This window comes from Octodon degus, unplaced genomic scaffold (genome assembly GCF_000260255.1).
Source record: "Octodon degus isolate 3935 unplaced genomic scaffold, OctDeg1.0 scaffold00068, whole genome shotgun sequence".
NCBI classification, from domain to species: domain Eukaryota; kingdom Metazoa; phylum Chordata; class Mammalia; order Rodentia; family Octodontidae; genus Octodon; species Octodon degus.
Window position 1 is genome coordinate 1,323,196 of NW_004524644.1, and position 14,678 is coordinate 1,337,873.

Genomic DNA, 14,678 nt, shown 5'->3' on the forward strand with positions numbered 1-14,678 from the left:
ACACACAATTTGGTACAATATGTAAAATCATCTGTACTTCTCTATATCAATAATATACAATTAAGTAGGAATGGAACATTGTTTAAAATACTGATTTAGGAACAGTACTATATTTTTTCAGGAGGATGTATTTATTATTAGGAGATCAATTATTTGTTACAGAGTCATAATTGATACTTACTTAGAAATGGTTCATAGCGAAAAAGGATGAGAATTTGACATATCATCAACAATTGATAAATCTGAGTGAATAAATAGTGGGATTTTGGGGCTATCCTGATAATTCCTTTAAAATTTCAAATTGTATAAAACTTGCAAGGTCCTGAGTTTGATCCCTGGTGCCACCAAAACAAACAAACGAAAAGATCTTTAAGATTAATGAAAGGAAAGAGTACTAAGAAAAACTTTATACCAACTAATTTTAAAACACAACAAGAAATGAGCACATTTTCAGAAAACTATAACTTTACAGAATTGTTAAATCAGAATTAGAAGACATCTTTCACAGTTTTATAACCTTTAAAGAACCTTTGTAATTTGAAGTCTTACAAAGAAACCAGTAGGCCCAGATGGTTTTTCAAGCACGTTGCACCACAATTTCAAGGAAGCACTCATTATATTATTCTATGGAAAAAGAATACATTAATTCAATCCATTCTCTGCTGTAACAGGTCCTTTGTAGCAAGACCAAGTGTATTATAAGAAATGAAAATGGTAGTCCAGTTATGCTCAGGAATATATATTAGAAAAATCTTAAAATAGTAAATGTTCAGGAATGTGTAAAAGTAATATAACATCTCAAAAGGTACAGAAAACGTATTTCATAAAATTCACCATGATAACAGTTTCTCTCAAACTTAGAGAAATTTTAAATTGATAATGGCTGTCTAACAAAAAATATTAAGGATGAAATATCTTTAATTTTGATCTTCACATATGATCGTTGGTATTTTGAGTGAAGATTCTTTTTCCTTATTTGTGAAGTGTTTTTAGAAAGAAAAGGTATTGATTTTTATTTTCTGTGTCAATTGAAATTTCGTAGTTTTTAATCCTTCAGTATGTCAACATGGTGATGTTGATAAAATTTTGTATGATGAACTATCCTTGCATTCTGCGGTACATTTCCTTTGGCCTTATAAGATCCTTTTAGTGTGTTGTTAAATTCAGTTTACTTGTATTTTGAAGGGGTTTTATATCAGTACCAACCAAGATTATTTATATATCTTTATATATACAAGCTATTTCTTGTAGCTTATCTAACTTATTAGTGTATGATAATCATTTATAATAGTCTGTTCACAGTGCTTTTTATTTCTGTAGCTTTAGTTGTAAACTCTCCTTTTTCCTTTCTGAATGTGTTGAATCTTAATGACTTTTTTCCTATTTTGTTACATTCAGAATACTAAGTCAAAATTTGATTTTCTGTTTTTTAAATTTGTTTTATTTCTGCTATAGTCATTATTTCCTTTTCTTCTGCTACTTTGATGCTTGTTCTGCTCATCTATATATGTATCCATGCACCCACCCATCTAGCCACTCTCCATTATTTATATCCATTTTGATCCTAGAGGATGAATCCAGGGCCTTCACACTGAGCTATATCTCTAGGCCATTTTTAAAATTTCAAGACCAGTTCTTGCTAAGTTAAGAACCTTACTAAATTGCCAAAGTGGGCTCAGACTTGCAGTTTTCTTGCTTTAGCTCCCAGAGTACTGGAATTACAGTCATGTGCTATGATGCCAGCTCTGCTCTTCCTTCTGTTCTGTAAGGTAAAGATTAATTGGACACTTTCTCCCCAGTACAGCAAGCTCTGAAGATTTCTCTCTATGGAACTAAAAGTTCTCTGGCACTGTAGTGAGCCACTTGTCTCTCTTTTGTTCCCAGAGGTCTCCAGACATCCAAAATATTGCCAGTTCCCAGTCAGCACTTCAAATTAGATGAGACATAAAGTAGGCCTCTGGGCCACTCCCTGAAAGCTGGCGCACTAGACATATGATCCAGTCTTATCATTGTTTCTCAAGAGGGAATGTGCTAGTTGGGTTTTTTCTCTCAGTTGCCAGCTGTACTTGTTTAGGAGGGAAGCTGACATGGTAGAAGTAAAGCAGATTTTCTTCCCCATTTCTTGTAGCTGTTCTTTGCTTTCACTTTGCTAAAGCACTTTAGTTTTTTGGATGGCCTCTGCAGGCTTTTGGACAACATATTGCTCAGTTGTTGTTTCTAGTTGGGAATGTGTATCAGGTCTCCCCATTGCTCCAGCTTGCTGACATCTTTCAGTTTTCTTAACATACTGCTTTTATTTATTCAGTTGTGTTGAGGTTTCAATTCCTGTTTTAGGAGGGAAAGGGAAAGGGAGGGAAAGGAGAGGAGAGGAGAAGAGAGGAGAGGAGAGGAGAGGACAGGACAGGACAGGACAGGACAGGACAGGACAGGAGTAGAAAGGGAGGGAGGCCAGAGGGGGCAGACAGGCAAATATTTATTCTCTGATAAAAAGATAGGAGAGAAAACAGTATCTAGTTCAAAAATAATTTTGTGTAGTTTATTATATATCATCAGTGGTATTTCAGGGAATGTCATAACAGGATGCTTATTTATTGACATTTTAAAGTGAGTGTTAAAGTAATTCTTGTTAATTTAATTTTGTTGCTGTCTTCAAATTCTTAATCACAATTTAAAAAAAAAAGAATCCCAATTTCAGTGTGAATCAAAATACATATTTAAGATGAATGGTTGTGTGTGTGTGTGTGTGTGTGTGTGTGTGTTTCTGTATGATAGTAAATGAAGACTGAATGTGGATGTTTGGATATTTATAGTTATGTTGGTTCTCATTAAATTTATGTGAAAGAACTCAACATTTATATTTCAGAGAAGGGAGACTAAATAGATCATATAACAACTCTATTATAGAATAATTCTGTGTATGTGTCATGTTTATATTAATGGATTATAGTGATAAATTCAACTGAAGTGATATATTCTTTAAGCTCTGATAAAATACTTATTTTCTTACAGAAGAAAGCAGATCTGTAAGACAAAGCAAATATCAAAACTAACACTATACAGATTTTTATAGGGATTAGTGGTCTGTGAATGAATATAACAGATGTAAGTATCATTAGAAAATAAATATTAAACAACTACAATTCTTTTTCGTATATAGTGAGACGGTGTCCCAATAAACCCATCATAAATTGAAAATATAATAATGTGAAAATGGACTTAATATGTAGTACACATATCACAGTTTACCAACACAGGACACCATGGAGTATTTGTTACTGCCCTTACATTTATGTAGCTAACTATAACTTCAGTTGGCTTTGTGCTACCTTTTCCTGAATGTACCATAGTGCGTATTACTGACCCAGCAACCCAGCACAAGTTCAGTAACACTTTTCATTGTTGTAAAATCAAAAAGTTATATAGGACTGTTATGAGTTAGGGGCCATCTATATATAAATAATCAGTATAATTATAACAGTTTATCAAAACTTTCATTGTCTGTAGAAATATGTAAAGCTTTGACTTTAGGAGATGAGTTTTCAAAAGCTTCAATGCAGATGATGAGTGGTGTTAGCCTGATGAAAGGAGGAAGTGTACAAGAGAGATGGAACGTTGTCATGTTGAAAAACACCTGTGGCCAGTATGCTGGAAGGGAAGGAACAGTATCAGATGTAGCTGGAGAGGCCAGGAGAGCTTTAGATACTACATTAAATGTTTTGCACTTTTATTAGCACAAATGATTATATAATTTGTAAAGATATTGTCAACTTCACTACAGTAAAGGCGGTAGTTGAAGGCTGCAAGGTCAAGAGGAAAGTAGGCTTTTGGGTAGTAGTTTAAAAAAAAGTGAGAATTATTATATTAATTTGCTTAGGAGTGTTGCAGTGAAATATCTCCTAGGCTAGTTGTATTAAACCCAGAAGTTTATTTTCCTCTGTTGTGGATTTTAGAGGTCTATGATGAAGGGTTAGAAAGCTAGATTCTTGTGAGGACATGAGGGAAGATTTGTTCCAGGCTTCTCTGTTCAGATCATGCATTATTGTTGTCCTTTTGGATATGTGTGCTCATATTTCTTCTACCAAGGATACCAGTCACATTGAACTCAGCCCCCACCTTGACCTCATAGTGATAGTGAAGAAAAATGATTGAAGCACAGTGTAGCAATCCATGTGGAGAAGATTGTAAAGCCCTTTAACACTGGAGAATTCTAGCAGTCTCTAGGAATAATGTGGGATTGGGGGCTTGAGTTTGAAGAGGAACTTTTATTTTTTTACCATACTTATTGAACTTTTTTATCTTAAGAATTTATTGTTCTGTTTAGAATTAACGCAGATTATTTATATTACTCCTCTAAAAGATTAAAAAGCAAAAAAGGAAGTATCATATTTAATACTTTCATCTAAAGGGGAACTGATTAATTAATATTTTGTTACTTAACGTTTTGTAGTCTTTCCATTGAACTGTATACATGTTAGCAGTTTTTCCCTGTGCTATCTTCAAGTGAATTTAAAATCTGACTACTTTTTATTATCTCCCTGTACCGTCTTAGTGGTTTAAAACAAAAGTACATTGTAGCATATATATTCTTCTTTTCTCTCTGAATAATATAAGCCAATATTTTGATTTTTTTAACTGAAACTCTTTTGTTTGTGTAGAGTTTTTAATTTTGCTTGCTGGTATTCATAGTGAAATTCCTATTTAATTTCTGTAACAAAATATTTCCCCCGAAGGCTATTTTTCAGGAAATAATCTTTTTTTCTTTGTCTTGTATTTGATATGCCAAGATTTCTCTGCTTTGAATCCAGAGGATGATTAGGAACTAATTTGATATTCGTATCTACTTGGTGTCTTTGATCAAGGCTACAGGCTTCCTTCTTCACAACATGATCTTTCCAGAGACCTCTGGCACAGACTTTTTGCTAAGTCTTTTACAACCCCTTTTCTTTTGATCTTAGCTTAGCTCCCTTGGCTTGCCACCTGCCTCTCTTCTCAATAAGCCATGCTGACTTAGAAACATTTTTTCAAGGACATACCTTCTGTCTCAAAGGTAGAGGTGGATTATCTTCTTTTTCAAGTTCCTTCCTCTAATTTTCTATTCAATTTTGCCTCTACTCAACTCTTTTCTTCCATTATCAGTGTCTACCTGTCCTCTCTCTTAGTGGTCTGCCATCTAAGAATGAAACCAAATGTGAATCAAAAGTCCTGCATCCTTTATCTTCCTCTCAAGGCTTTTTAGTTTGCACAGTGTCAGTGAGCTATATGTACCTCTCCTCTACATCTTCTTTTTGCCAGAAACCTGTGATACTAAGCTTTCACTCTTCTTATCTCTCATAAGAACTTTTCATATCCTTTCTTCTTCCCATACATATATGTTCTCTTGCACATTATAGCCTTTTTGTTGTCTTTTGCTGTCATCCCTTCAGCTGACTACTTGAGCATAGAAAAAGGCTTATTTTACTTAGTCTACTGATTTAAATGTTAGTTTCATCTATAACTACTCTCACAGACACAAGGATAATTTTCAATCAAATATCTATGTATTCTATAGCCCAGTTCAGTTGACACATAAACTTTACCATCATAATATAATGTATTAGGTATGATTCTATACCTTTCATTGGAGTTAACCAATGAGCAAGAAAAAGTAGTTACTTCAGTTATAAATTAGGAATAATTGCAGTGTTGACAAACATTCATATGCTGTTTGATGTGCCACTAACTGCTAAGTGCTTCATGAGAATTAACTCACTTAGCCTTCATGAAAGAGATGTTTCCATTTTGCAGATAAAGAAGTGAAGGTATTAAGTAACATATTCAAAGTTACATATTAAGTAGATGGTTGTTATGGTTTATGTGTAGGTGTCCCCCTAAGCCTCCTGCAGTCCTGGGGTGGTTTCTGGAGTTTGTAGTTGAGTTTTGTAGGTGTGAATGCTGCACCTGCCCTGGGGCAGATAATTTGCATTATAATGTAAAGTGGGAAGACAAGTTAGCTGCTTAAGCTACTGCTACTCCACCTTTTGTGCTCTTGCTCTTTGCTGCTGCCATGAAAACTTGCTTCTTCTGTGTGCTGCTCTGCCTTGGACCAGGGATTGAAATATGGACTGAAATCTCCAATAATTGTGAGCTAAATAAACCTTTCCTTCCTTCATTTTGGGTGTCGGGTATTTGTCCCAGCAATGAGAGAAGAGTAACTATTTGGACCTTTGTAGTTGGACTGTAGATCTCTTCTTAATCATTATTGTTTCTTTAATTAAATAGAGTATTATGATAGGGAACATGGCTATTGTTGAAATCTGTAACAGAGTAAGTGCAGATAACTTAGGAAAACCAAGAGTAAGAGCCTCCTGAACTGTGAAGATGCAGAGATAAATTTGAGTCATTTGTGGGAAAACAAATTCATCTTGAAACCATAATGTTAAGTGGAATAAATCAGACATATAAGCTTCAATATCTTGTGCTCTCTTACATGAGAAACCCAAAGTATATATGAAAGACCAAAAAAAAAAAAAAAAAAAAAAAAAAAAGATAATATGAAGCAAGAAAATTGATGTTTTGCAAATGGAAAGAGACCAGGAAATGGAAAAGGGGGAAGAAAGCGGAGGAGAAAAAATAATGAAGATGTGCTTGTACATTTATTACCCCCCAAGGAGACTATAGTCATTATGTACTGCAAAAACTGACAGAGTATCTAAAAGAACATGAGAGAATTTAAGAGTAGCTAGGGCTTTAAGCTCAGTGATGTGTAACAGGAAAAGGAGGCTGGAACATTCAGGTCATAGAGAGCTTTACAAGTCATGTTAAGGGCTAATACCAACAGTGTAACTATTAGATCTTGTTTCAGGTTCCATTTCTACTACTTAGGAAGTTCTAAGCAAGTCACCTTATCTCTGAACCTTTATTATTGCATTCTAAAAAGAGGTAGGGAGTTTTCTTCACAAGTTTACTGTGTTTATTTAATGCACACTTACTATGTGCTTTTTATGTCTTGTCACAGTCTAGATGCTAAAAATTAAAATAGTTACATAGACAAAATGAAATGTCTGCTATGAAGGAGGTTTCTGTTGGTTTAAAGGTTAAATGTTAAAAGCTTAGTCATACGTCTTGCATTAATGCACATTCAGGAATTAATTTCTGAGGCAACATTCATGTAATTCTACTTACTAGAATATGGATACTTTGGTCTCTTCTTTGGTTACAAGTACATATTTCAAGGCTTTGCACTTTTTTTAAACTATGCAGTTTAGTGGCTTTTCTTTTTTAAAAAAAAATAAAGCAGAATTTCAAAACTAGATGGTAGGAAATTAACAATGGTTTTTATATTGCACATTGTTACCGTCAAAGTAGTTGTTCATATTACCAGACAAAGGTATGCAAAATTGATCAAATAATAGGCTTAAACTTTTGAATGACTTTACTAAGAAGGAAGAAATAACTAAATTATTGGGACCCAGAATTATTGGGACCCCTCAAAGGGATGTGTTCATCAAAGAGTTCTTCTCTAACATGTATGAGGCCATAGTTTCAGTCTCCAACACTGTTTTTTTTTTTTTCTTTTAAAGTGTGTCCTATTCTCTTTTGTATTCTTATAATAGAGGACAAAACATGAGGTGATTCATAAAGAACAGAGATTTGTTGCTTTCCATAATGGAGCCTGGAACGTTCAAGATTGCGGGAACACACATCTAGTGAGGGCCGTTTTGAAAGGGAGTTGAGTGTGGGAGACAGACACAAACTTACGCTTTTCTCAGGGATCCAGTTATGAAGATAACTGACCTCGCCCTGTAATAACACATCAGTGCATTCATGAAGGCAGAACCCTGATGATCTAATCACCTATTAAAGGTCTCACTGTCAGCTTCTGCAGCGGAGATTACACTTCGAATACATGAACTTTGGGGGACACAATTATACCATAACAGGATGAGTTAGAGATTTAGAATTTTCTTCTTTGGCATTCTTAAAAACTGAAGAATTAAAAAAAAAAAAATTGAAGCATTCATGTTGTTTTTAAAAATCTGTTTCAGTAATTTTGTGGGGTTTAAAGATGATAGGCCTCAAAGAAATTTATAGTTAAATGTAAGAATAGATCCAGCGAATCCAAAGGAAATAGGAGAAAATGATACAAAAACAGTTATACAGTCTGTTCAGTTTAGTAATGTGCAAAGCTTTGAATCACCTATTACACTTAGGGAGAATATAGTATATTTAATATAGATTTGTTTATCTTCAGAAATGAGAATTTATAAGAAGAAATTAATCATTAAACGGTGATACAATGATGTCAGAATTATAAGTCATAGATTTTTAAAAATAACATGAATTCTTCAATTATAGCCATGGGAATCACTAAAGGCTGAGCATGACCCATGCTCTGCGGTCATTACACTCTTAATAATCTGTGTCTGTGGTGATGGTTCACCTGCCTTCACAACTGCTTGCCAACCTGGGCACTATGTTACATTATTCCACAAATACTGGTAAAGTGGTGGTTGCTTGAGTTCACCCTAAAGGTTTACCCAACATGATAGCTGTCTCTATTTAGGAAACAATTATGTTATGGCAAGTTCAGATCTTAATATTGAGTTTTATTTAATTTATGAATTCCTGAAGCTTAAAATTCTAAATAAACTTGTTTTAACAGTAGCATAAGAAAATGTATCTTCATTTTTGCCTTTGAAAAGTGAGAAATATAAGTTCATATGAAATTTAACTGTCTTTGGAATAAAACCGAAGTTAGATTTGATAGATTTAAAATCAGAATCTGTAGTATTCAAGCCACAAAGGAAGATAAAAGCAAACAGAAGATTCCACAGAACAAACACAAAGGGAACAAAAAGCATAAAATGAGATGATGAAAGCAAGAGCAACCTATTACTTAAACATATTTGGGTTATACTTTCTTATCAAATGACAAAATTGTATTAAAAATAGAATTTACTTTTAAAAGTCACATCAAAAAGCAAACGACATAGGAAGAATACAGGTGAAAGCAAAAGAGAGAATTGTCAGATAAGATAATTAATGGTATTGGAAGTCTGTAGTATTGCCCAAAAATATATATTAAGATACCTTTTTCTAAATAAGAGAACTTATTCCCTTTATGAAGCATGTATAACTGTGCCTCCAAAACAGACATCTAGATATTTTTGCGCACACATATATACACACTCAAAAGGGAAAATAGGGTTAATCTTGCTTCACAATACAAACACAAAATTTTTAGATGTGAAAGCAAATTGATTTAATATCATGTTAAAATAACTATCTGTGTCATGTGTCTAGTTAGGTTTCATATCAGCATTATAAAGATATTTTAATATTTGGAAATCTGTTCATTTAAATCCCATCAAATTGCCAGTAAGGAACTCTACATAAGCCTGTCTTATGGGCGTAAAAGAAAAAAAAGTAATTTTAATATCCAGTCCTTTATGAATTTTAAAAATTCATAAAAACTAGCCTTAATATATATTTCTGTAACAAAAAAATACATTCACCATCCTAACCATTTGTATTTATGAGGCAGTAGTGTTAAATATATGCATTTTGTATAATGAATCTCTAGAACTTTTTATCTTTTAAAATCAACACTCTGTATATGGAGACACTTTTTTGTCCCTTCCCAAACTCTGACATCCATCAGTGTACTCTCTACATCTAAAAGCTTGACTACTTTAAATATCCATGTATTAGAATTTGGGGGTATTTGTCTTTTTTGGCAACTGACTTATTTCCCTGAACATTATGTCTTCAGGGTTCATCCATATTGTAGCACATAATGACCAGATTTCTTTTTTAGACTGAATAATATTTCCCTGTGTATGTACATCCCCTTTTTTATACACTAGTAGATATTTAAGTTGCTTTGACCTCTTGGCTTTTCAGTTAGTAAAGTGCCCCTCAGGTAAACCTCATTGGCTAAGATACTGCCATTGCAAAAACCTTCCACCTCTTGGCTGTTGTGAGTGATGGTGCAGTGAACAAGATCTATTTGAGATCCTGCCCCATCCCCAATACTTTTTGTGGTGCTGAGGACTGAACCCAGGGCTAAAGTACATCCTGGTCCTTTTTTATTTTTATTTTTAGATATTGTTGCTGAATTACCAAAGCTATGCTCAAACTTGGAGTCTGTTCTTCCATAGTCTTCCAGAGAAGAGTGTACTACCATTCCTGGCTGAGATTTTGCTTTTAGCTGTATACACAGAATGGGATTGCTAAATATTACGATGATTCTGTTTTGATTGAAGAACCAACTTTTTAGATAATGGAAGCATTTTACATTGTTTCCCACAGCGCACAAGTTAATATCTCCACATCCTTATCAACACTTTTTATTTTGTGCCTTTTTTTTTTTTCTGTTTCATAGTAGGATTTGCATTTCTAGGGTGACTAGTGATACAGAGCATCTTTTCATATGTTTGTTACCCATTTGTTTCTTTGGAGAGTATCTGTTAACCCTACCCCATTTTATAGTAGCAGGAATTGAACCAGAGCTTTCACACATCCCCAACCCTTTTTAAAAAATTTACTTTGAGGCATCATCTCTCTTTAGGTTTGTAATTGTCCAGACTGGGCCTGCAATCCCCTGGGCCTCAGCTTCCCAGGTCATGTGTCACCCTGTCTTGCTTTGTCCTCACCCTCTTTTTTTTTTTTTTTTTTTTTTGTGGAACCAGGGATTGAACTCGGGCTCTTGCACTTGCCAGGGAAGTGCTTATTCCACTGAGCCATCTCCCTGGCCTCTTTGCCCACTTTTTAATTTGGCTATTGTTGTAGAATACTAGGATTTCTTTATGTATTCAGGTATTAGACCGTTTTCATGTATATGATTATCAAATGCTTTGTAGCCTATTTGTAGATTTCCTTTTCATTCTATTGGTTATTTCCTATGTTGTTTCCTGTTAATTTCAGTAGGAATGATTCAAGTTTGAGAAAGTCCCATTTGTGTATTTTTGCTTTTCTTGCCACTGTTTTGGTTTCATAATTAATGATTATTGCAAAATCCAGTTTCATGAAGGCATTTCCTATGTTTTCTTTTAAGAGTTTTATAGTTTTAAGATTTACATTTGCATCTTTTATTCATTTGGAATTAATTTTTTATTTGACATAAGGTAAGGGTTTAACTTCCTTCTTTTGCATGTATGTATATAATTTTTCCAGCACTATTACTTGAAAAGACTAAACTTTCCCCATTGTGTAGTCTTGGATTTTATTATCATCTATATTTTAGAGTTCATTTTTGCATTCTCCATTCTATTCCTTAGGTCCATGCGTCTGTATTTGTGCCAGTCTCATATTTTGATTACTGATGTTTTGAAGTCAAGAAACATGAGGACTCTAATCTTTTCTTTCTCAAAAAAGATACTTAGATTTCTTAGGATTCTATATGAGTTGTAAGATTTTTTTTCTCCACTTTTCAAAAAACAAATACTACCAAGGTTTAATAGAGATTGCATTAATTGAGATCCCTTGCAGTAGTATGGGCGTTTTAACAATTTTAAATCTTCTAATCCATGGACAGGCAAAGTCTTACTATTTTTATGTTGTCTTTATTTCTCCCAGCAGTATTTTTATGATTTTCAATGCAGTTAAGTCCACCTTCTTGGTTAAGTTTATTTCTAAAATCTTTATTCTTTTGAATGCCATTATGTATGAGATTTTTAAAAAATTCCTTTAAGCTTGTTTATTGTTAGTGCATACAAATACAGTAAATTTTTTGTGATATTGTATACTCTAATTTTACTGACTTTATTTAAACATTTTTGTGAAATCTTTAATTTTCTATGTATATTAGATCATGTCACCTTTGAGTATGTAATTTTACATCTTTCCTTTTATTCTGAATGCCTTTTGTTTCTTTTTCTTGCTTCTTTCCTTTGGTGCAACATTTAGAACTATGTCAAATACAAATAGAATTGGGATCCTGCACTTCTTTCATAAAGGAAAGGCTTTCACATTTGTACCATTTAGTATGATGTTCGTAGCTCTGATCTCTTCTTATATGGCCTTTACCATATTGTTATAATTTTCTTCTAGTCCTAGTTTGTTGCATATTTTTAATATCATGAAAGAGTATTGATTTTGTTTGTTTTTGAGTCAGGATCTCATTATCTAGTTTAGGTTGGCCTCAAATTTGGGACTATCCATTTGCCTCAGCCTCCTGAGTTCTAGGCTTACAGGCCTGTGCCATTGTATCCATCTTAAGGGTGCTGAATTTTGTTAACTGCTTTATACATTAATTGAGATACCCTTTGGCTTTTGTTCTTTGTTTTGTTAATGTGGGGTATATTATACTACTTTAATATGACAAAAAGCATCTTTTTAAGACACAGATTACATAATACAGAAAACTTGGGAATATGATTTGTGATCACTGCATAAAAAAGTCAGCAATTATTTATCTTTATGATCCCATATGATTAAATTCAAATGCCTAAAACTTACTATAGCAAGAAACAACAGTGAGAATGGAAGTATGCACAAGTATAATAATCACAAATTCGTGTTGTTTTTTTTTAATGTACTTAGTACAGGGTCTCATTACACAGATTGTACTCATAATGATCCTCCTGTTTTCAGCCTCCAAGTGCTGGAATTATAGGCGGGCACCACCATGCTGATGGTACCCCCACACCTAGTCTTAATTGCTGTCTCAGCCTGCCCCAGGGGCGGGGCCAGCACACATTAGTGTTTTTCATTGGTCATTTGTTGACAAACAGCATTAAAATTAGAATTTCATTTTTATAATACTAGTAATAATTGAATGTTAGTCTTACTTTATGCTGTTTTTGTGACCCATTCTATGAAGTTCTTTTCATATTTCAAAAATATTATAATATTAGCTGTTTAATCTAAATGCCAAGCATGTAGAAGCATCTTTTTTTTTACAGATTTTTGTTTTGTTTTGTTTTGTTTTATTTATTTATTTATTTATTTATTTAGTGTGTGTGGCCAGCTCAGCCAACCAGGGGGCGGGGCTGGCTGGCATGTGGTGCTGGGGGATTGAACCGCGGTCCCTGTGCTTTCGCTTAACTTGTTTTAAGTAGGTGCTGTAGACCACTGAGCCATCTCACCAGCCCCCCAGCATCTTAAAATATTTATTAAAAATTCTGACGTTAGTTTAGTTTAATGAAGTTAGAGAACTTTTTAAGATAAATGATACTTTTTAGTGATTATTTCGTAAATCACAGTTTTGTTTTGTTTTTTATTTCTTCTTGAGACAAGGTCTTGCTATGCAGTTCAGGCTGGCCTTGAGCTCACTTTGTAGTCCAGGCTGGTCTCAAAATTGCAGTGAACCTCCTGCCTCACCCTCCCAAGCTCTGGGATTACAGGGGTGGACCACTACACATAGTATATGTTTGAAGTTAAATGAACGTCTCCTTTAGCTCCTTTTTTTTTTTTTTTTCCTTTTTGTGGTACTGGGTGTTGAACTCAGGACCCTGTGCTTGCCAGGCAAGCACTTACTCTGCTGAGTTATTTCCCCAGGGCCCAGAAAGTCTCCTGTAATAATACACTGTAAAATATTTTTACTCTGTCTAGTCTTCAATCCTTCTCTTTTGTAATGGTGATTTGTGTCTTGTCAACTGTTTGACATAGGCGTATTTTGTCCATTGCTTTGTTGTAATCATACAAATGGCCTTCTGTAATGATAAATCATAATGATAGTATCACTAACATTCATTGAAAGCCTGTTACATGTCGGGCACTAGCCCCAGACTTTTTTCAACTTCTTTCATTCTCACAGCAAACATAGAAATTGTTGCCATCCCCATTTTACAGATGAGGTGTGGGCACAGAACGGTTAAACAGCTGCTCAAAATCCTGGCAGCAAGAAGATAGCAGAGCAGGATAATGACTGTTCGCCTATACATGGGCCATAATTTAAATTGTATATATATTTCTACTTTTTTACTCAATAATCACATTGTTATGTGTCAGAATTTTTTCTTTTAAGTAAATTGTTAATATTACATCTTATTTCTTATACATTGATAAATTAATATATGTTTTTGTTGTTTCACAGGATGGGCAGCGTGACATTTTATACATATTTTGGAATTCAGTTACTCAGGCACTTTCTTCTCAGTTTCATATGGCAACAAATTGTAAGTTTACTATTTTGCAAATTCACTTCGTATTTTTCAGTTACTTTAAAATCTAATGTCAAGAGAAGTTTTGCTTTATTAATGCATAAAATGTCTTATTTTATGTCTTCTAGATGTTTTTTATAAAATTTCTTAGCTATAGAATCAACTTTATAATTATTTAGAATAAAACTCTCAAACAATAAGTTAATGCTCCATAATTTAAACATTGAAAGAACTGTTAATTTTTCCAATATAAAGGTTGTAAAACAGTTGATCTTGAAGAATTTAAGTCATGCTCTAAAAGTGTGTTAATTCTTAACTACATGATTTTAAAATTAAGAGGTTTTACTGGGCTTTTCTTTTTTTTTTTCTTTTCAGAGTTTTATTGATAAACATATAGCAGTGAGACAGTTTCAAATCAAATCGAAAGTACAGTTTCAACAAATAATACAATGCATATATTCTTCTTAGTGGTTAATTGCTGTACAAGATGCAGACTTGTAATCCTACTTACAAACACCATTAGAAAAAATCATTCTATTCATTAAGAGAATGCAACTATATATCTATCCCAACCACTTTGAATACACAGATACA

The 14,678-nt window shown here is 33.6% G+C and overlaps 1 protein-coding gene across 1 annotated transcript in view; it reads left to right on the plus strand.

The window, feature by feature from the left end:
• The window catches only part of Cog5 (component of oligomeric golgi complex 5), a 359,771-nt gene that overhangs the window by 258,821 nt on the left and 86,272 nt on the right, over positions 1-14,678 (plus strand). Inside the window, 1 exon segment of the mRNA XM_023719494.1 lies at positions 14,018-14,099. Within this exon segment, the coding sequence (XP_023575262.1) occupies positions 14,018-14,099 (82 nt within the window).